Raw genomic sequence first — 12,059 nt, 5'->3', positions numbered from 1 at the left:
TCTGATTCAGAAAACCTCCTTGAAGTGTCGTGCCTAGTGTGTATTCGAATTTACATACACAAAGTGAGAAAAATGACAAACCAAGTAACATAAATTGGTATCGTCATTTCACGGCTAAAACCTTAAGATAATACTGTCGGTTTTAGAATTACCCTTCAAAATTTAATCAAATTCAGCACAGCTATACATTATGAAAGGAAAAAGATCCAATTCAATTTTCAAGAGGCTATAGAGAACCAGAAAAAAGATATTGGCATTGGTAATTTCATACGGTTAATATTGAGTCTTATGAGGAATCAAAGTTTTCATTGTATACCAAAAGTACTGTTCAAATTTCAATAGAAAAGGGAAAAACAAGAGAAACTATTATAAGGAACATTTTAGGATCTTAAAAATACAGTGTGAGAGGATATGATAATAGTATTTAGCATATAAATATCTCAAATGTACGTTTTTATCGTAGTTTAGTATGGACGTGGCAATATTGCGGAGAGGTTGAAATGTGCACGTAATTTAAAAATGAACCGAATGACTGATGCACCTGCCACGTGTTAATCTTTGCGCATAGCTTTTACGCACCTTTCGAGTGAAACAGACCATTTTTGTCTTTCTCACTCTTTCAATTTTAAGGATTGAAGAGAATAAATGAAAAAGGATATGGTTTGAAAGGTGTCAGCTTTTCATCGTAATTTCGATCGAATACACATAGTATAGAATGCCGAATGAAAACTCACGTCAAGAATATCGTCAACGGTCTCTTCGGCTTCGCATTTTTCCAAACTTAATTTAGCTGCCTTGAAATAACTATATTGTAAAGTGTATCCAGGTTTGCTAGCGTTCCATAAACCACGAGGGATCTCAACGAGAGCGTAGCCAAGGAGCAAAACTAATAAAAATAAGCCCCAGGTGTTTGAAGCGGAGGAAGCGATCGCTTTAAGTTTTTGACTGTAAAATAGAATCATTTATGTATATTCATGTGCGGCAATTCTCCTTTTTAAAAAGAGTTAGATTAAATATACTCGGCCGTCCATTCGAGATTTAATTATACGTAAACTTATGGCCAAAATACGGAAAAACTTTTCCCAATTTTGAGCAGCATTTTAAATTCGACTGCTTTGTCAAAAAAGCTGATATTCCAATTTAGCAAAAAGGGCTGTAGCAAGACCATAAAAATACTCTCTGGAAGCGACTCTTGGTTAATGAGAATTAGGCTCGTTGCTACAAGAAAATTTTTTGTCATTTTTTTTCATATAAAACCTAAAACTGGAATGACGAGCTTCGATTTTATTTTAATTTGAATGTATGGTTTATTTTTCCAAAAATAATAGGTTATTCTCGAGAAAAGATTAATTTTAGAACATGCAGCATAACGAAAAAACTATAATGTTTTTAAGGATATTTGGTACAGGCGATACAATGCTGCCATGCTAAACCATGCTAAAAACATAAAAAAAATTCAAAATGATCAGAATTTTATAAAATTTGGTGAACATATTCTTTAGTGCCAAATTTGACAATACAAATTTTTTAAGATTTTTCTTTTGTACAGTTATCAAGTAATTGATCACTAAAGTTCATAAGCATAGCGTTTCCATATATATAGATATACATTCCGGGCATAAGAAATCTTCTTTAATGTGTAAGCTTTAATGAAATGCTTTAATGTGTACTGGATAGCTAAGCAGAAGAAAATATTGAAAAAAAATTGTGTTCTCGCACTTGACGTTGAAGAACATTATCACCAAATTTGATCAATTTCTAATTATTTAGACTTTTGTACCAAACATCCTTAAGGAATCGTCAAGAGCGTGAAAATTTGCATGTGATCATACTGGATTGGCTCGCAGGTTTATACAGAATTTTCATCTGTCATTTTTTTAATAATTCATATACAAATAGTTGAAAGCATGATTACTGAGGTGGCCCAAATTGAAAATTATCGAGTTAATAACACAATATTAAGCTAGGAAACTTTTTATATTTCAGTTTCATATTTACTTCATTTACAGAATAGGTTTTCGAAATTTTTTCACCCTTATCTGGGTCAGAACTCGATGAATGATCGTGTTTTCCATTTTCTATTTCTAAATCAACCAAACATTATTACTATGATACCACATAGTCGGTATACCATGTAGAGCAGAACATGGCGTTGCCTAAACTTTCTATCCGGCAAATGAATCCCCGTCTTTTTAATTCATTGGAATGTGTGGGAAAATGTTGCATGAAGAAAAAAAAACGGAATTTAAGCTCATGCTTTCTGTTTTGAGTTGTATATAAAAAAAAACCAACAGAGAAAAATTTCTAAAGTTTCAAATTCCGAAAATTCTGAGTCGTGAAAAATATTGAAAAGACGTTAAATAAAACTGAATGCTTCCCATCCAATACGCCGTTTGCTAATTTGGAACATCTACTTTATCTCAGATCAATCGAACTTTTATGATCCCTCAAATGAATATTGGTGTTTTCATCATTCAGCCAGCAGCCTTTGACCCCAAGGCTCATCATCAATTGTTGGAAACAAATAGTACGTTAACAAGAAAAGGTAGATTACAGTATAGTAAACACTTGAGAACTATTTTGTTTTTTGAACTCCAAATCTGGTTTTTTCGCATGAAATTACATTTTTTCAAGGATTTTGTGACAAGCTTTCTGGTCGTTTTTGTACAAAAGTTGACCAGTCATTTGTGGTCGGACTGAGCTGGACATTGAGCATTCACGTCGGTCGTTCCGACCAAGAAATCGTCGTGGAAACTCGAGAATTCCGACTCTGACCACGAATAACGGGTCTACTTTTTACAAAAGCGACTAGCTCAATTCCGACCACAAAAAACTGGTCACAAAAAATGAAGAAATTTTTTTTCTAGCCCCTCAGTCTTGATTTTTATTTTATTTTCAATGAGGAGGATCGGTCACATACGGATGAGTTTTACGAGTGCATGAAGGTGACGCCCCCTTTTATTAAGGATGTACAAGTGCATCATACTAATTAGTTGACAGTCTTTCAAGTAATTTTAAAGTAAAACCAAAACCATTTCAAAGTAATTATCACAGTCATTCATACATAGCATAATATTAGTAGAAAACTTATCACAATTTTTGAATCGTTTATAATGTTCAAGTTGAGTTAATTGCAGAAAATATTTTATTCAGAGTCTTTGACATGATTCGATAATACTACTGCCGCGGTTAGGCACCAATAAAATTAAATTTCTGAGTAGAAAACTTAATTTACGAAACAGCCAGATTCACTGTTCACAGATGATGATTCGGAAACCACGCCAAATACCAGGCATCATACCTTTGAATATTTGAGAAGGAAATAATGAATAATTGACGTTAAATTGAAGTAGGGAGAGAAATAATCGAAACAATTAAAAGGCGTGATGAACCTGAATTCGACAGTCTTCGACGAAATTCTGAAAGATTGGTTCTGAGGCACTAATCTTCGATTTTGTAATTTCTTCTCAAATAAACCTTATTCGTTAACGTTTTTTATAAGTATTGAGTTGGAGTTTCGATTCATTTTGCCCTCAATCCCAAAATCGAATGTCCTTGATAATTTGTCCCCGCGTGACGGTTTTCGCAGGCGCAATAGTACTTTATAAAAAATTGAAGTTTAACAATGTTGCATGTAGTTAATCGACGGCTTAAATCAGAGATCACCATAACTTTGAAAAGTGCAGTTATCACTTTCATTGACAATATGATATAGGTTGCGCTATACATAACAGATGATTTTGCCAGATTTTCATGAACCTACAAAATTTCAAGATTCTGTAAGAATTTGTCATTTGCAACTCAATATTTCTAATTCAGATGGCCGTTGACCCCCTTATTAAATGTACCGTTAGAAACTTCGGAATTCAATTAATATAGTTAATAGTTTGAATCTTTGACATTGATAATTCGGTAACGAGGCAAAATAACAATCGTTCTCTTTATGGCTCTATTCAAAAAGAACTCTGTTCTTAAAATCTTTACTCCGAAATTCATAACATCTCTATGACGTTGTGATGTTTGTTTATATTTTTTCTTGAAGAATTCAAAAAACAATTTCAAGCTTTTCAACAACTTCACGTGCATAATTTTATTTTTCAGAATTTAGTCTTCATTTGGAGGAAATAGAATTCTCCCTAAATTCATTAAAAAAAAATAAAAAATAAAAAATAAAATCAAACATTACTCGTACTTGACTTGATTGAAATTATATCATTACTTTTTTTTTGTAAAGAAACAGAATGGATATTAATATACACAAGGTTGCGATTTATTAAAATTTGGCGTTATTTTATTTCATTTTTAAATTAATCGCTTGGAATAAAATATATAGTTTGGATTGTAAAATATAGCATAATTAGAATATCATCTAAAATCAACTTTAGCTTGAACATTCTTATACGCATATTCGCGATAATACAATAATTGATTACACAACGTAACAAAAAATAATCGATTTTTGAGTTCGGAGATGACAGTCCTATTCCATGGTATTTCGACCTGCTGATGTCGAATTTGGGAGTTGCTTGACCCCAGCGGGTCAGCCGGAAAATAAATTTAGAAAAACACAAATGTTAAATAGCGAAAAGAATAAATAAAAAAGGTACCCTGGTATTAGGGTGATCGTTATTTGGGGTTAAAATTTATTTTACCTTTTCCACCCCTAAATCGGTTCGAAATACATAAAAATGCTGTAATTTTTTCAAATTTTTAAAACAATGTTCAACCTAGGGGGGTTGAAGTTTTCCGTGTAAAATACATGAGGTTTTCCTGCGTTTGCAGTCACTATTTTATTGTGGGCCTAAATATGTTTGTAAAATCTTGAAATTTTCAGAAATTAGTTTATGAGTACGTTGCTACATGGAAAAAATTTCCAAAATTCTTACCCTAAAAATGTAACATCGATATTGGGATCTGACATGGAAGCGTGGCCAAGCTAAAAATGGCGCATACCGGGGTGCAACGTACATGTATGTGTCACGTCTTCAAGTGACTTGTGCGTATGATAGTCGTCCATGTTGCACTCCGGTTGTAGTTCAAAATTTGACACCAGATGTCTCACAAATTTTGTCAGATCCCAATAACATCACCATAATAATTTTAATTTTTTTTTCAAGTGTTTTTTTTTTATTTTGCTTCCTCGTTTTTGCGTCAGTAGTGCCAAATATAATGATTTAAAGTTTTCGAAAAATTCTACACCTATAAGTCGATGGATCAAGAGGTCTCGGAAGTCACTCTTAAAAAATTCAGGAACGACTTATGGTACTTGAATGCTGAGGTTGCTGCGAAGTCATTTTTTGACCAAAAAGTGTCATTAGACATTAAGCGTTGAATCATTCTCCAAACAGATCCCGATCAATTTGAAATATATTGGTGGTTACGACAAAGAAATGGATCATTTCGTAATCCCTCATACGCTCAACTTTTTTTGAATGTTTGGAATTGATCACGAGTTTCTCAAGACTGATTTATCTGTTTGGAGTCAAAATGAAAATTACACAATCGGTTTGAAAATCACAAAAAAAAAGTGAGTGTGCTTTAGACCACACAACTGAAGTAAAACTTTTCGCAACGTACAGATGTATGGGTCATTACACCAATTATGAAATTAATTTGTGCTGGAGGGTCTGAATTATGCATAATGGTCATTGCGTTTCAAAAGTACGTGTCACTGTGAGCTTTCATGATTTTTTTCAATTTTTTTTGTCTAGCCGTTTCTAAGTTATAGAGATTTGAAAATTTGCAATGTTAACTTCTCGTGTTGAAAATATCGAACCTCTAAATTATTTTTCGGAACACTAAACGAAGTCATTTTTATGTGAAAAAACCTCAGCTTTTCGATAAAAATATTTTAAATATTCTCAGGGATCAGATAAATCCTGATAAAGCAATTATAACTTTAAAATTGTTTTTTCTCCTAATGTACCATTTTTAAAATATTTTAGAATATTTTTTTTTGTAAAGTTCAGACTTTTTTACAAAAAAACAGTGCTATTTTATTTTGAGATTCTTAAACAATCAAGTATAAAACAATCGAGTTGAATGATACATCATGAATTATCGGTGTGTGCCGTACTGCAGCAACGGCCGTCACGTCATTTATATGGGTTGAGATTCAAAGACCTCGACATATAACATTATATTCAGTAGCTGTGTACTTGAATATGTATATAAAAAACATGAAATTCTTGTGGTTTTTCGTAGAGGATTACGTAAAAAAGTGTTTCAATTATTGTAATTTAAATTTTTTTATAAAATCACTTATTTTTATTGTTTCGTGCTTGGTTTTCATATCGGTCGTTTAAAGCTACTGAACTCAAAGCTCATACACGCTTTGCTGACAATGAGATGTATATATTTCATGAACTGGCAGTGAGAAAAAGAGAGAAAGAAAATATACGCGCGAAATTTCTATCACTTGCTCCTATAGGGCTTCTATCAATGTCGTGTAAAGCACGCTAAGGGACTAACATTGCGTAAATGAGAGAAAGAAAATGTGCGTGCGCATCACTCTCTCTCTCTCTCTTGCTCCTACAATACTTCCAAGTCAGGGCTCAAGACTAAATGTAAGAGTGGGGACGATGGGCCTACACTGGGTACACTCTACTTGGACGCTGACAGCATTAATAGCGTTAATAACGCTAATAGCGCTAAAACGTGCTCGATTTAAAGTGAACGCGGTGACGCTGGTTGCGTTCACGTCATGTTCGACTTGGTGCGATTAAAAAATGGCGAAACTAACAAGTGATCTTCTTTTTCAATTACTCGACGAAATAACACTGGATTCATCGAAAAGTGAAGACAGCGAAACAAGCAGTAGTACGATAACAGAGATAACAGACGATTCTCTTTGTGGATGCGTTCAACCACTTAAACGTCGGGAGCGTTGAGAATACAATTCTAAACGCACCCATCTAAACGCTTGTAGCGTTTATAACGCTAAGTCGAATGCAAAATAGCGCTATTAACGCTGTCAGCGTCCAAGTAGAATGTACCCACTGTGTATTTGGTATTTCTATGGCTACCAACATATATCTCTCTCTCGATTACCGTTCGCCTCGCCCAATCACACGAGCGCGTGGCAATGAGCGTGAAAGAAAAGGAAAATGTACATGCGCATGCGCATTCACACTTTTCGTAGCACTTCCGTTACACACTTCCGTAACAATATTTTCACCAGTTTACCCCCCCAAGCCCAGCGCGACTATAGAAGTTTTACTTCAACAATTAACAGTGATTAACGACGTCGCGGAAAGAAGTGTTCGCCTGTTTGCTAATTACAACGAAATACTCACTCAGAATGAATAATAAATACAGTTTTCATTTTACAAATTATAAATGAAAATCGAAAACATAATCAAGACACAAAAAATTCGTTACTCGTTTAGAAAATTATTCTATTTTAAATACATTTATAAAAAAATGATGGAGCAAAATAATAAAAAGCTTTTTAATTGAAGTTATTATGATGTTGTACAACATTTTGAGGATAAGGATTTGGGAATTTTTTTCATGTAGCAACATGCTTGTAAACTAATTCCTGAAAATTTCAAGATTTTACAAACATATTTAGGTCCACAGTGAAACAGTGACTGCAAACGCACGAAAACCCCATATATTTTAAACGGAAAACTTCAGCCTTCCTAGTCAAAGGTTGAACATTGTTTTACAAATTTGAAAAACTTATAGCATTACTTTTTATATATTTCGAACTGATTTATGGATCGGAAAGGGTAAAATAAATTTTGCACTCAAATAACGACCACCCTCACCTAGTAAACAGTAAATGTCAGACTCTTTTTTGCTACTTTAGCGAGTTCTTTTCTGATCAAATGATCTAAGCAATGATATACGCTTCCTATTTTCTTTCGGTTTATCCCGCTTAAGCGTCCAACAGAAATCTGCCATGTTTGCATCCCATCTTCCCTGATAACGAGGTTCCTTCATTTTTATATCTTGGTGGAAACGTTCGCTCCGTTCGTCACTAAAATCTCACGTATATCATTGCTTAGATCATTTGATAAGAAAAGTACCCACTACAGTAGCAAAAAAGAGTCTGACATTTAATGTATACCAGGTACCTTTTTTACTTTTTCTTTTTCTTATTTATTATGAATATGCGTGAATAGACACGTCATCTGTCATATACCAGTAGTAACCGACCCTACTTAAAATAAAAATGATTCACAGAAGAATAATAGGAGCAGTGACTCACCCGTCAAGATGCATGCCTGGTTTTAAAGCAATGTAAATCAATAAAACTCCACATATGAAGAGATAACTTCCGTAATAAATCGCGTTGTCTATTAGCGCAGATTTTAATTTACCCCGTACTGTAAAATCCCCGGCTTTTATGTAAGACTGCATAAGAGGAAGAATTAACCAAGTTAAACATTGCGAAGTCCAATAAACTATTCTCCAGAGATTTGGAAAAACAGTTTCTGGTACATCCGACCAAGGCTTTTTGCATACAGATGGTGGCTCGACAGTTGTATTCGAAGGCCCATTGTTGCCTGTGAAATTGTGGTTATTTGCTTCCACACATTGCCGGAATACCGTCTGTAATAAACGTACGTTACATTAGCTACTCTATTCAATTCTTAACATTCAAAAATACAAGAAATCGATTTTCCAATAAAATCGTATATGGTTTACTTTATCATCTGTCAAGTTGATAATATTTATCGGCTGCCCTATATTTTTTATTTATTATTTTTATTATACTTGTTTGAATATTTTGGTGTTTCACAAGTTCAGCCCATCATTTCAATTCCACTTTTTTCCTCATTTCGCTGTGTCTATTCCTCTTTTGGCAAGTCCCCCCTTCCTCTTCTCATAGAATATTGTCTCAAACCACTCGTTCTATGTGCACTTTTATATTGCATTTGCACAAAGGTTGAGGGAAATAGTGGGAACCTAACTGATGCAAGCGATTATATAATTGCCAAGTTTCACCTAGTTGAGACCATTAATAACTCATAACTGCCTTTCGCTCAATAATTAATGCATGTGCCAGTACAAAGCTAAGCAGATACCTATCCAAGTATTGCCCTGGTCCACGGCTAGCTAATTTGGAAGATCCTAAAAGCCATACATCAACCGGGCATCCATCAGAGTCCGTTCTCCAATTTTATATTAACATTATGAATGCAACATGGAACAGACATTACTAAAAAAGGACAATGCGATATGTGAAAAAGAGAAAATATTTTGAGCATCAAAATGAGGACTGGACAAGTAAACACCAAAGAATGCAGTAAATGGAAGAGTCAACTATAGTTTGCACTATTGGATCAATCTCAAGTATTTTAGTTTTAGTGCTTTTACTCAACTTCAGTTTTTATACTTTAACACCTTACAAACTCAAAGTAGAATTTGACAATTTGATATATTCCACAAGGAAACATTTGTTATATAATACAGAAAAACTGAGATTTTACAACAAATGACATACTATTGGTGTTGCCCGAAAATAAATTTCTTGTTCGAAATTTATTTTTCTCAGTAATACCACCATTTGCTTCCAAATACATAATATCTCGGCGAGCCTCGGGCTAGTAGACAACATACATGGCTGTCAATTTACTTATCCCGAGACTCTACCGAGTCTCTTGATAGACTCAATCTAGATATACTTACAGATGAAACATCCATTGGCAGGACGAATATTATTAACAGTGAGAAGTACCAAGCTATCAGTACTGAGATTGTGACGATAATATGGTGACGAAAAACATTACCGTATTTGTACAAAAGACTGGCAGCAAAGCAAAATGCCAGTACAACTTCAGTCAGAAACGGCCCTAAACCCATTTCTGTCTTTTCAAATGATGAATATCTTTCTTCTACTTTGAAATTATATAAATTTGCTTCAATGTTTTACTACTAAAATTTTGATAAGATATTCAATAATTTTTTTTTCAGTTCCTCGTTTCATATTATGTCTTACTGACACCATTATCCTGTTCATTATCTAGAGTTGCTCGCATCTTGACATCTGCTTCTTTTTGCATATTTTCCAATTTCTGCAAACTTATGGATTTTAGGGGCAAGAGTTTGGGCTTGCAGAGTATAAAATCCAGTGTTTCTTTCTCATAAAGCAGATTCTCATTTGGCAATATAATATCTATCTGATTATCCAGCAGAACTGCAGTTTCAGACATTTTGCATCACACCAAGAGAAACCTGAAAAAGTATATAGAAAATACTTTTATTCTAGCCAGAACCACGAAAAGAAAAACTGATATAGAAAGCAGAAAGCAGAAATTCAATGGTGATATTCTATCCAACCAACAATTGCGATACTAATTCAATCGAAGAACGAAATTTACCATAGTACACAATACTGCTTAAGGATCGCGACAATGCGTTTTTTTAAAAGTTATCACACCAATTAGCCAAACGACGGCATCACGGAACTATGTATTTCTTCTTGATATCTGTAGAATCGAATCAGTCAATCTGATTCTGCATCAACATTATATTATACACTGTGACGTCGTGATCAGTCGGAACGTTTGCTTTTTGTCCTAAAAAAAATTTTTAGCTCACAAAATTGTTCGGTCCGTTCGATGACGTTACATCTTTTTTCCCTTTTTTTTGTTTTGTTTCGTTGGCTCCGGCTATCTCCACTCTCCACTGAAAATAGAATTACTAAACACCTCTGTTAAGTTTGCCCCCCCAATATCATTATTTCAAACTTTTACGAATTCCAAATCGTTTGAAAATCGGGAGAGATAGAGAGAGCAGGGAGAGCGAAAGAAATGATAGATCATTTAAGACACCGTATGCTTGAGACGAGAGACGTTTCGAGTGGTTTGAAATGATCGATAAAATTTTCGAACGAAGAATCTCGAGTGCGTATGACCCATGCGAGAGACTAAATGTAAGATATATCTATATATATATATATATATATATATAGAGAAAAATATACAGTGCTTTTCAATTACAACTGTGTCGTCAGACCAATTTTATTTAGCTGTGTCTGCCACACAGCACACACGGCCCTCTTATTCCGGTTTTGTATATACAGACGGGTATATTTATATATATCGTCAGATATGCATTTTGTATATCTATATTGATATACCTAAACCGGAATAAGAGGAAACGTAGTCACTGTTCACGGTCCATATAATCACCATTATTTTTTTATAAAAATTGTTGACCTGGAGAATCCTACCTTACCAACAAAAGTGGAGATTGTGATGTATATGGGGATGGCAGTTATTTTTTTTGATTCATTATGATTGTTTGGCGTTAGTTTGTGAATGTTTGATTAATTTAAATGTTTGTTTGACAATATTTTTGAATAAACAACAAAACAAAAAATTGCGTTAAATTAGCCGTCACTGTTTTAAAATTGATTTTTTCACACGCCAATCAATTCGAAATCGTTTATTTGAAACAAATAGTATTGTTTGAACGTTTGTTTGATCATTGTTTATCTGAGAAATTAATAATTTATATGTTGTCAAAATCCCGCTGTGGCACTTATAGCGATAGCGACAAACATAACCTTCATGTTGTGTTGTGAGTGTGACAAGACCTGATAAGACGGATTTGCGTCTTTTTAGTATTACAGCCACGGTCTTGCAACGAAGCCCAATTTCAATGGTGAGCGATTGTCACGGTAATGTCATAAGTTTTCTTTCGCGTCAACGCCGCTATATGTCGTTGCTATCGATGAGTGTGGTGCGCAGTGCATTGCGCATGCCAGTGCTCCACAAGCGTCCATAAATAACTGTCAGCCGTCATGATTACTTGGAATTTGGAAAAATCGGCTAATAGGGCAAAAAATGATTTTTTTTCATATTTTTTTAATGAACGGCGATCCAACAAACATTTTATCTATGAAATTTGTAACTGACAAACGATTACGCTTCGATTAGACTTTTGAAAAATCATTATACCTCAAAATTGAAAAAAATTCGGCCAATTTCACATGGATTTTTGTTTTTAATTTCTCTCATTATTAACTAATTTCCGACAAACGTTCATTTTCATCCGACAAACACCAACAAACGTCCGACTATATATAATGATGTGTTAAAAAA

The 12,059-nt window shown here is 34.0% G+C and overlaps 1 protein-coding gene and 1 long non-coding RNA gene across 5 annotated transcripts in view; both read right to left on the bottom strand.

Moving 5' to 3' along the window:
- Nucleotides 1–9,948, bottom strand: part of LOC122415426 (LMBR1 domain-containing protein 2 homolog) — a 29,569-nt gene extending 19,621 nt beyond the window's left edge. The window contains exons 1-4 of one of the 3 annotated variants that reach the window (XM_043427556.1): nucleotides 9,036–9,169; nucleotides 8,725–8,920; nucleotides 8,216–8,559; nucleotides 735–945 (exon numbers count right to left, since the gene is read on the bottom strand). In XM_043427556.1, the coding sequence (XP_043283491.1) occupies nucleotides 735–945; nucleotides 8,216–8,367 (363 nt within the window). In that variant the 5' untranslated portion in view covers nucleotides 8,368–8,559; nucleotides 8,725–8,920; nucleotides 9,036–9,169. Of the gene's footprint in view, nucleotides 1–734; nucleotides 946–8,215; nucleotides 8,560–8,724; nucleotides 9,170–9,639 lie in introns of those variants that run through there. The other 2 variants (XM_043427554.1, XM_043427555.1) reach the window with 2 other exon arrangements.
- Nucleotides 9,949–10,092: 144 nt separating this feature from the next.
- Nucleotides 10,093–10,868, bottom strand: LOC122415427 (uncharacterized). Of its 2 annotated transcripts, XR_006261922.1 has the most exons (3): nucleotides 10,785–10,836; nucleotides 10,332–10,638; nucleotides 10,093–10,185 (listed from the first exon to the last, which is right to left on the bottom strand). It is a non-coding gene; the product is annotated as an uncharacterized lncRNA (long non-coding RNA). The 2 variants fall into 2 exon arrangements; XR_006261921.1 differs by having other exon boundaries at nucleotides 10,332–10,868.
- Nucleotides 10,869–12,059: the final 1,191 nt, after the last annotated feature.

This window comes from Venturia canescens, chromosome 8, assembly GCF_019457755.1.
Source record: "Venturia canescens isolate UGA chromosome 8, ASM1945775v1, whole genome shotgun sequence".
Taxonomy (NCBI): Eukaryota; Metazoa; Arthropoda; class Insecta; order Hymenoptera; family Ichneumonidae; genus Venturia; species Venturia canescens.
This window is presented reverse-complemented; position numbering and strand designations above follow the sequence as displayed.